Below are 11,173 nucleotides of genomic sequence, written 5' to 3'. Positions count from 1 at the left end.
TTAAGTTTTGAGGGAGGGTGCAATTGGCATGCTGACTGCAGGAATGTTCACCAGAGTTGTTGCCAGAAAATGTAATGTTCATTTCTCTACCATAAACCACCTCCAACATTGTTTTAGATCATTTGGCAGTAAGACCAAACGGCCTCACAACCGCTGCCCAAGACCTCCACATCCGGTGCTGAGGACTATTTCTGTCTGTAATAAAATGTATTTCAATTGACTGTTTTCCTTAAATTAACTGTAAGTCAGTAAAAACATGTATTTCTAGATTAACACTTATTAAGATTGTCCCTATCTGAATAAACAGGTGCAAACTCTGCGCCCGGTGAACCTCTTCTTCTCTCTTTAGGGACCTGGGCTGATGATCCTCCAATAGACCAGTATGGGTTGAAGGGAGGTTCGGTATGTCTGGCTGTTGCAGAACCCCCTGATCAACTAAAAGGAATTATATGGAAGTTCCAAAAGGATGTAATAGTGGATGATAAAGACATCTCTCCTAAATACAAGGAGAAGGTAGATTATAACCCAGTGAACCAAACTCTGTGCATTAAGAATCTGACGGACACAGACAGTGGAATTTACATTGCAAATGCAAAGAAAATAGATTGGACAGATTCAACGTCTTCATACAAACTTAAGATGTTGGGTGAGTTTAGTGATTTTGTTGTGTTTTGGTAGTCTGCTATGTGTTTCTGTTTTGCTTGGAAAAGCTCATCTCAATTAAAGTGTCTTCACCAGTCATACATGTAAAATGTGTTGTAGAAGCTGTTCCCATTCCAGCCATGCAGGTGACATACTACAACTCAAGTACAGGACTTTGTAACATCACAGTGAATTGTTCAGGCTGGAAGTTTTCTGTCTGTGATGGAGGTCAGTGCCCACTGTACCAGGATTCTCTGTCAGTCTCTGAGGTCAACATCACCGTCTCAAGTGGTAATGGATTCATCCAGTGTATCGTCAACAATCATGTCAGCACAGAGACCAAATCACAACGCATGAAGGACATATGTAGGTTTAATTAACTCACTTCCACTTTCTGTGCATTTGTCTATCATTATTTAAAAAATCAACAAAGTTGTAATATCATTGCAGTTATATTCTTCTCCAGCAAAAATGTTGATAATGCTGTTTTTGTGTGTATGTGTGTGTTATGTGTGTGTGTGTGTGACATCTCAGGTATTGGTGAGAAGAAGGGGATCGCTGCAGCATCACTAGTTGGCATCATTGTGGGCATTGTTACTGGTGGATTATTCTTAGTTGGTGTAGGATGCATCATATCAACCAGAAGAAGGCGATCCCCTAAAGAAATATTGCTACTGAAGGTACCCTCTCATTAATCTATGTTTTAAGAACGTGGAGTCTATTGACGGACCAGTGCGTAAATATATTTAAAATAATAACATCCAGGTACAAATCTGTCAGGTTAAGCTAGAGATATCCGTTTTTTTTGGCATGGGCCGCAATAGGTGGATGCAGTAGATTGAGATGCAGCCCATGCTACAGCAGTGTTTGTCAGACCATGAGACATTCCTGAAATCGGTTGTCTCAGGAAACTTCTGTAGCGTCTGAACGGTTTGGGCTACAAACTAATGTGACCCCACTGTGGAAAGGGGATTTTGCTCTATGACCTGTTTGAAGGTAACCGGTACTGGTTAAAAAAAAATGAATGGAAGTATGGAGGTATAGTTAAATATGTGGGGGGGGAAAAGCAACAATATTTCCTGAGATTTCTTGTATCTCCTAGATATAGGACAGACTCTTCAAAACCTTACTCCTTATTTTTAATTTTTAACTGTCACATTTATGAATGTGTTATTCAATGCATTTCTATGGGATTTGTGCCAAATTCAATATTTTATCAAAACATTTACAAATGTAATATCAAATAGCTAAATGATGCATGGTATGACCATGTTAAAGCAATTCCCCCACCGTCCAATGTCTTAGAGTCTAGAGAATTTGAAACAATGATAATTTGCATGTTATGATTACTCATCTCCTAACAGGCCGTTGTTCCAGAAGTTGACAACCCAGTGAGCACTATACCAGGAAGACCAGAACTACATAACACCCCTGGATCTGAGGTGACATCTATCTACGTTACTGCAGGGAGACCAGGAGCAGTACCAGCATCAGCAGAAGGAGAAGAGGGGCATCCAGGGGACAAGGAGTACACTTCACCAGAAGAGAGGAAAGAACCACAGTCCTCCCCACAGGCAGACACATTCTACAGCACCCTACAGATACCAGCTGCAGCACAGCGCCACCCAGTGGGCAAAGGAAATAATCTAAAGAAACCAGACACGGTGTACTGCACAATAGGAGATTACCCCTCCATCCTTCTCAGAGACCCACTGATGTTACATTGATTAAGATTTAACCCATAGACCCAGGTACAGAATGCAAACACAGGGGAAATTATGAAGGAGAGAGAATCGTGATAATGGCTTTTTACATTTGTTGTCTAATTTCATCCATATTTAAAGTGGCAATCTGCAATTCCTACGTACTTTTGAATTAATTGTATATAACTATTGATCCATGCAGAATACAACATATGCTTGTTTAACTCCATTGTTTGTAAAAACTGTATTTGTAAAACAATTGGTGGCAGGGTACCCGAGTTGTTATTAGTTAGACTGCAGATTTCCCCTTTAGCGATAGAAAGTATGTAAAACAGTCTTATTGTCTGTAAACGAAAATGAAAACATGCAGATTAATACAGTAGTGCTATACATGCTTTAAAAAAGTGTTTATATACAAATCAGCTGTTTGAAAATGGGAAGCCCATCCATTCAATCAATCAAATCGAGCAATCAATCAATAAATACATAAACCAATCATTCAATTAATAAATAAATCAAGCAAGCAACAACCTACCGACTATGTAATAATGTTTATTTTTTTATACGTACTGTATGTCTAATTATTTTATACGATGAGAATTCATATTTACAAATATAACTATAAAAGGTATCTGTCACATCCAGCTGGTTATGTGGAGGAACTACAGATATGGCAGTTAATTCTGACTAAAAGCATTTGTCCTGTGGACAAAAGCTCACATATCGGAGTGGCTGCAGTTCTGGATTTTCTGTAAACCCGATAATCGTTTTTTACATTTATTTAGATGCTGCCTACATTGCTGCTGCTCAGCTCTCCACTGCCGTTAGCCTACATCATCACACAAAACGCAGATAGTTTTTGCTCCAATGCAATGTGTAGGGACTGCATCCTGCTTGTGCAACTGCAATTGCCATTAAACAGAGAAGGTTGTAACCTTCATAAAGGCCTTGAATGTTCGTTCAAATGAGGCAGAGACTTAAGCTACATCCTCATGGTTCAGAGGACGGTGAGTAAAGAGAGAAACGCGAAGGGAGATTGAGTGTGAACAGCAGCTACGTAGAAATAATGTGTGTGTATTTTACCTGCATTTTACCTGCATGTGACTCTGAAGGAGGATTTGATAAAGTGATGCTGCTTTCCCTGCATATGTCAATGACAAGATACACTCATTGTTTTATGTATTAGTTGACAACTGACACGCCTAATATTGTCACTCATCATATTTATGTCAATTTAGTCGTGTCTATAGGCTTACTCTTGTTTGTGAAATTAGTTTCAGTATAGTTTAGGTTTTGACATTGTCTCTAAGTATTCAGATCATTTGCTATGAGACTTGAAATTGAGCTCAGGTGCATCCTGTTTCCATTGATCATCCTTGAGATGTTTCTACAACTTGATTGGAGTCCACCTGTGGGAAATCAATTGATTGGACATGATTTGGAAAGGTACACACCTGTCAATTTAAGGTCCCATAGCTGACAGCACATGTCACAGTAAAAACCAAGCATGAGGTCAAAGTAATTGTCCATAGAGTTCCGAGAAAGGATTGTGTCGAGGCACAGAGCTGGGGAAGGGTACAAACCAATTTCTGCAGCATTAAAGGTCCCCAAAAACACAGTGGACTCATTCATTCTTAAGAGGGAGAAGTTTGGAACCACCAAGACTCTTCCTTGAGCTGGCTGACTGGCCATACTGAGCAATCGGGGGGATGGGTCTTGGTCAGGGAGGTGAACAAGAACCCGATAGTCACTCTGACAGAGCTCCAGAGTTTCTTTATGGAGATGGGAGAAACTTCCAGAAGGACAACCATCTCTGCAGCACTCCACCAATCAGGACTATATGGTAGAGTGGCCAGACAGAAGAAACTCCTCAGTAAAAGGCACATGACAGCCCGCTTGGAGTTTGCCTAAAGGCACCTAAAGGACTCTCAGACCATTAGAAACAACATTCTCTGGTCTGATGAAACCAAGATAGAACACTTTGCGCTGATTGCCAAGCGTCACGTCTGGAGGAAACCTGGTACTATCCATATGGTGAAGCATGGTGGTGGCAGCATCATGCTTCAGTAAAGGGTCTAAATGAGTAAAGGGTCTAAATGCTTATGTAAATGTTATATCTTTTTTTTAAATCTAAAAACCTTTTTTTGCTTTGTCATTATGGGGTATTGTGTATAGATTGATCAGGGGGGGGAAACGATTGAATCCGTTTTAGAATAAGGCTGTAACACAACAAAATGTGGAAAAAGTAAAGGGGTCTGAATACTTTCCGAAAGCGCTGTATATGGGCTGACTCAAAAGAAAAACACAATTGAGGAAGGTGAGAGATGAGTAATACTAAAGTCTCTTAATTGTTTTTGTGTCACTCATCTTTACAGAGATCAGGGAACGATGCCAGACGGTATCTTTCACACGTCTAAAATGAACATTTTATGGTTTCTACTCATCCTCACAGGTAACATATATACGTTCATTTTAAGAGATTGAACGGGATCTTAAGGACAAAAAAAATATTTAAAAAATGCTGGCTGATATTATAGAAAATGGACAGATTTACTACATATGGACAGATTTACTAAATGGTGCACCTGCATTTTCCAAACTGATTAACTTCTTATGGCTGCAGGGGCAGTATTGAGTAGCTTGGATGAAAGGTGCACAGAGGTGCCCAGAGCAAACGGCCTGCTCCTCAGTCATAGTTGCTAATATATGCATATTATTAGTATTGGATAGAAAACAATCTGAAGTTTCTAAAACTGTTTGAATTATGTCTGTGAGTATAACATAACTCATATGGCAGGCAAAAACCTGAGACAAAATCCAAACAGGAAGTGGAAATTCTGAGGCTGGTCGAGTTTCAACCAAGATACCATTGAAATCACAGCGAGATATGAATGAGTATTCACTTCCTACGGCTTCCACTAGATGTCAACAGTCTGTAGAACTTTGTCTGATGACTCTACTGTGAAGAGGGGGCGAATGAGAGGAGAATTAGTCACCACTGCCATGAGGTGACCATTCTTTGACCATGCGCTTTCACATGAGAGGGAGCTCCGTTCCATCGCTCATCTGAAGTCAATGTAATTCTCCGGTTGGAACGTTATTTAAGATTTATGTTAACAACATTCTAAAGATTGATTCAATACATCGTTTGACATGTTTCTACTGACTGTTACGGAACTTTTGCACATTTCGTCAGGTTTTAGTGAACGCGCTTCGTGACTTTGGAATTGTTTACCAAACACGCTAACCAAAGTAGCTAATTGGACATAAATAACGGACATTATCGAACAAATCAAGCATTTATTGTGGACCTGGGATTCCTGGGAGTGCATTCTGATGAAGATCTTCAAAGGTAAGGAAACATTTATCATGTATTTTCTGGTTTCTGTTGACTCCAACATGGGGGCTAATTTGACTATTGTTCTGAGCGCTGTCTCAGATTATTGCATGGTTTGCTTTTTCCGTAAAGTTTTTTTGAAATCTGACACAGCGGTTGCATTAAGGAGAGGTATATCTATAATTCCATATGTATAACTTGTATTATCATCTACATTTATGATGAGTATTTCTGTTGAAACAATGTGGCCATGCAAAATCACTGGATGTTTTTGGAACTAGTGAATGTAACGCGCCAATGTAAACTCCGATTTTTTCATATAAATATGAACTTTATCAAACAAAACATACATGTATTGTGTAACATGAAGTCCTATGAGTGTCATCTGATGAAGATCATCAAAGGTTAGTGATACATTTTATCTCTATTTGTGCTTTTTGTGACTCCTATCTTTGGCTGGAAAAATGGCTGTGCTTATTGTGGTTTGGTGTGACCTAACATAATTGTTTGTAGTGCTTTCGCTGAAAAGCATATTTTAAATCGGACACTTTGGTGGGATTAACAACAAGATTACCTTTAAAGTGGTATAAGACACATGTATGTCTGAGGAATTTTAATTATGAGATTTCTGTTTTTTGAATTTGGCGCCCTGCACTTTCACTGGCTGTTGTCATATCGATCCCGTTACCGGGATTGCAGCCATGCATTGAGGACAGAAGAAAAAGGTAAAATAAGAATTGTTAAAGTAAATTGTAAATGAACACGCTTTAGCCTGGTTTGTTTTTGGTGTTTTTTCCCTCACTGAAAAAACAGATGCAACCTCTTCCTCTCTTTAGATACCTGGGCTGAAGACCCTCCAAAGGACCAGTATGGGTTGAAGGGAGGTTCAGTGTGTTTGACTGTTGCAGAACCACCTGAGGAATTTAAAGGACTTAGATGGAAGGTCAATAGTACTGTAATAGTTGATGACCGTCTCCAGTGGTAATGGATTCATCCAGTGTATCGTCAACAATCACGTCAGTGCAGAGACCAAATCACAACGCATGGAGGACATATGTCAGTCTTATTTACTAGCTTCTACCTTCTGTTCATACCTTCTATCCATCTATCATTATACAAATCTATTTATATATCAACAAGGTTTTAACGTCATAGTTATTATTATTGTTCTCCAGCAAAATGTTGATTAGCAGTGTGTGTGTGTGTGTGTGTGTGTGTGTGTGTGTGTGTGTGTGTGTGTGTGTGTGTGTGTGTGTGTGTGTGTGTGTGTGTGTGTGGATGTGTGAATCTATGCCTTAATAACATCCTTACTTGAGGTTCTCATTAAGAGTTGTATTGTCCATCCAGACCCACACTTCCTCTTGCTTCTCATCTGTCAGTCCAATCCAGGGGCAGTGTTCATAAGGATCCATTCCCAGTGTTACAACTCTCTGTTTTATAAACTCCTATGGAGAAAACAACACAACGCTTCTCATCTGTCAGTCCAATCCAGGGGCTGTGTTCATAAGGATCAATTCCCAGTGTTACAACTCTCTGTTTTATAAACTCCTATGGAGAAAACAACACAACGCTTCTCATCTGTCAGTCCAATCCAGGGGCTGTGTTCATAAGGATCAATTCCCAGTGTTACAACTCTCTGTTTTATAAACTCCTATGGAGAAAACAACACAACGCTTCTCATCTGTCAGTCCAATCCAGGGGCTGTGTTCATAAGGATCCATTCCCAGTGTTACAACTCTCTGTTTTATAAACTCCTATGGAGAAAACAACACAACGCTTCTCATCTGTCAGTCCATTCCAGGGGCAGTGATCATAAGGATTAATTCCCAGTGTTACAACTCTCTGTTTTATAAACTCCTATGGAGAAAACAACACAACGCTTCTCATCCTGATGAAAGCCTTGATGGCTGAACATTCATTTTTTATACTATTCTAAATAAAGTATATTTTTAACTTGAAGAGTGAGAGCCCTGTCTGCTTTCCACTCAAGTCAACCAATTGAGACCGACATGCAAAACACAGAGATACTGAAAGAAGGATTTAACCTAACGTGAAGTCTGCACTTATATCTGAGAGTCATGTAACAATAAATTACACTAAATTGTAAGTGGAAAACTGTTCGTCAAACATCTCATTCCAAAATCACGGGCATTGATATGGACTTGGTCCCACCTTTGCTTCTATAAAAGCTTCCACTCTTCTTGGAAGGCTTTCCACCAGATGTTGGAACATTGCTGTGGGGACAACTTAATTCCATTAAGCCACAAGAGCCTTATTGAGGTCAGGCACTGATGTTGGGCGATTAGGCCTGGCTCGCAGTCGACATTCCTATTCATCCCAAAGGTGTTCGATGGGGTTGAGGTCAGGGCTCTGAGCAAGCCCGTCAAGTTCTTCCACACCGATCTCGACAAACCATTTCTGTACGGACATCACTTTGTGCATGTGGGCATTGACATGCTGAAACAGGAACGGGCCCCAAACTGTAGCCACAAAGTTGGAAGCACAAAATTGTTTAGAATGTCATTGTATTCTGTAGCTTTAAGATTTCCCTTCACTGGAACTAATGGGCCTGAACCATGAAGAACTGCCCCAGATTTTACAGTTGGCACTGTGCATTGGGGCAGGTAGTGCTCTCCTGGCATCCACCAAACGCAGATTTGTCCGGACTGCTACGCGCTTCAGCACTCTGCGGTCCCGTTCTGTGAGCTTGTGTGACCTACCACTTCGCGGCTGAGCCGCTGTTGCTCCTAGACGTTTCCACTTCACAATAACAGCAGTCACAGTTGACCAGGGAAGCCTTAGCAGGGCAAAAATGGAACTGACTTGTTGGAAAGGTGGCATCCTATGACGGTGCCACGTTAAAAATCACTGAGCTCTTCAGTAAGGCCATTCAACTGCCAATGTTTGTCTATGGAGGTTGCATGGCTGTGTAATCAATTTTATTCACCTGTCAGCAACGGGTGTGGCTGAAATAGACAAATTGACTGACTTGAAGGGGTGTCCATGTACGTTAGTATATATAGTGTACTACACCTCCAATCTTACCTGCTCCTGCTGACTCTCTATGATGACCAGGTGTCCTCCATCGTGGATGCAGGCGTACTGACTCTGTTTCCAGGTCAGTTTGTCTTTAGAGAAGTAGTAACATGATCCATTGTGGAACTCCCAGCCAGGAGAACACAGCTGACTGGTATTACATCTCTTCTGATTCCCTAGAAGAGAGAAGAGATAACATCATTGAAATGTGATAACTTTCACTTCTATATCCTGTGATGCTCTTGTTAAATGTGTGTGTTCCCCTTTAAGAGAGCACAAGAGTTATGGACTAAGGGAGAGATAACCAGAAAGAGAAAGGAGATATCTGGAATGAGAAACAATGACATACTGCGTTTAGACAGTCAGGCTAATTCTGATCTTTTGCCCAATTATTGCTCTTTTGCACAATCAGATCAGATCTTTTGACAATAATTGGGCAAAAGATCAGAATTGGACTGCCTGTGTAAACACAGCCTTAGAGACAGAATATGAATAAATGAGCCCAGGGTTCACATATTCCTCACACTGGCTGCATTTACACAGGCAGCCCAATTCTGATGTTTTGCCTAATTATCAGCAAAAGAGATGATCTGATTGGTCAAAAGCAGTGGACTCAAATTGCAGAGTTTAAAATAGTAACACAAGAGGAAAAAAATCCAATACACAAGAATGGAGCAATATACAGGGAGAACCAGTACCAGAGCAATGTGAGGCTATATAAAGGGAGTACAAGTACCAGATCAATGTGAGGCTATATACAGGGAGAACCAGTACCAGATCAATGTGAGGCTATATACAGGGAGAACCAGTACCAGATCAATGTGAGGCTATATACAGGGAGTACCAGTACCAGATCAATGTGAGGCTATATACAGGGAGAACCAGTACCAGATCAATGTGAGGCTATATACAGGGAGAACCAGTACCAGATCAATGTGAGGCTATATACAGGGAGTACCAGTACCAGATCAATGTGAGGCTATATACAGGGAGAACCAGTACCAGATCAATGTGAGGCTATATACAGGGAGTACCAGATCAATGTGAGGCTATATACAGGGAGAACCAGTACCAGATCAATGTGAGGCTATATACAGGGAGTACCAGTACCAGATCAATGTGAGGCTATATACAGGGAGTACCAGTACCAGATCAATGTGAGGCTATATACAGGGAGTACCAGTACCAGATCCATGTGAGGCTATATACAGGGAGTACCAGTACCAGATCAATGTGAGGCTATATACAGGGAGTACCAGTACCAGATCAATGTGAGGCTATATACAGGGAGTACCAGTACCAGATCCATGTGAGGCTATATACAGGGAGTACCAGTACCAGATCAATGTGAGGCTACATACAGGGAGTACCAGTACCAGATCAATGTGAGGCTATATACAGGGAGTACCAGTACCAGATCAATGTGAGGCTATATACAGGGAGTACCAGTACCAGATCAATGTGAGGCTATATACAGGGAGTACCAGATCAATGTGAGGCTATATACAGGGAGTACCAGTACCAGATCAATGTGAGGCTACATACAGGGAGTACCAGTACCAGATCAATGTGAGGCTATATACAGGGAGTACCAGTACCAGATCAATGTGAGGCTATATACAGGGAGTACCAGTACCAGATCAATGTGAGGCTATATACAGGGAGTACCAGTACCAGATCAATGTGAGGCTATATACAGGGAGAACCAGTACCAGATCAATGTGAGGCTATATACAGGGAGTACCAGTACCAGATCAATGTGAGGCTATATACAGGGAGTACCAGTACCAGATCAATGTGAGGCTATATACAGGGAGTACCAGTACCAGATCAATGTGAGGCTATATACAGGGAGTACCAGTACCAGATCCATGTGAGGTTATATACAGGGAGTACCAGTACCAGATCAATGTGAGGCTATATACAGGGAGAACCAGTACCAGATCAATGTGAGGCTACATACAGGGAGTACCAGTACCAGATCAATGTGAGGCTATATACAGGGAGCACCAGTACCAGATCAATGTGAGGCTATATACAGGGAGAACCAGTAGCAGATCAATGTGAGGCTATATACAGGGAGTAGTAGTACCAGATCAATGTGAGGCTATATACAGGGAGTACCAGTACCAGATCAATGTGAGGCTATATACAGGGAGTACCAGTACCAGATCAATGTGAGGCTATATACAGGGAGTACCAGTACCAGATCAATGTGAGGCTATATACAGGGAGTACCAGTACCAGATCCATGTGAGGCTATATACAGGGAGTACCAGTACCAGATCAATGTGGAGCTATATACAGGGAGTACCAGTACCAGATCAATGTGAGGCTACATACAGGGAGTACCAGTACCAGATCAATGTGAGGCTATATACAGGGAGTACCAGTACCAGATCAATGTGAGGCTATATACAGGGAGAACCAGTACCAGATCAATGTGAGGTTATAT

The 11,173-nt window shown here is 41.1% G+C and overlaps 1 protein-coding gene across 1 annotated transcript; it reads left to right on the top strand.

Moving 5' to 3' along the window:
• Window positions 1-368: 368 nt before the first annotated feature.
• On the top strand, window positions 369-2,832 carry LOC120030678. The gene is made up of 3 exons (XM_038976121.1): window positions 369-1,008; window positions 1,177-1,322; window positions 2,007-2,832. Exons 1-3 carry the CDS (start codon window positions 783-785, stop codon window positions 2,367-2,369), a joined length of 735 nt encoding a protein of 244 aa, XP_038832049.1. The 5' UTR covers window positions 369-782; the 3' UTR covers window positions 2,370-2,832.
• The last annotated feature ends 8,341 nt before the right edge of the window (window positions 2,833-11,173 follow it).

The sequence above is a fragment of the Salvelinus namaycush genome, chromosome 36 (genome assembly GCF_016432855.1).
Source record: "Salvelinus namaycush isolate Seneca chromosome 36, SaNama_1.0, whole genome shotgun sequence".
NCBI classification, from domain to species: domain Eukaryota; kingdom Metazoa; phylum Chordata; class Actinopteri; order Salmoniformes; family Salmonidae; genus Salvelinus; species Salvelinus namaycush.
The sequence above is the reverse complement of the archived record's forward strand: the minus strand, read 5'-3'. Positions and strand labels throughout refer to the sequence as shown.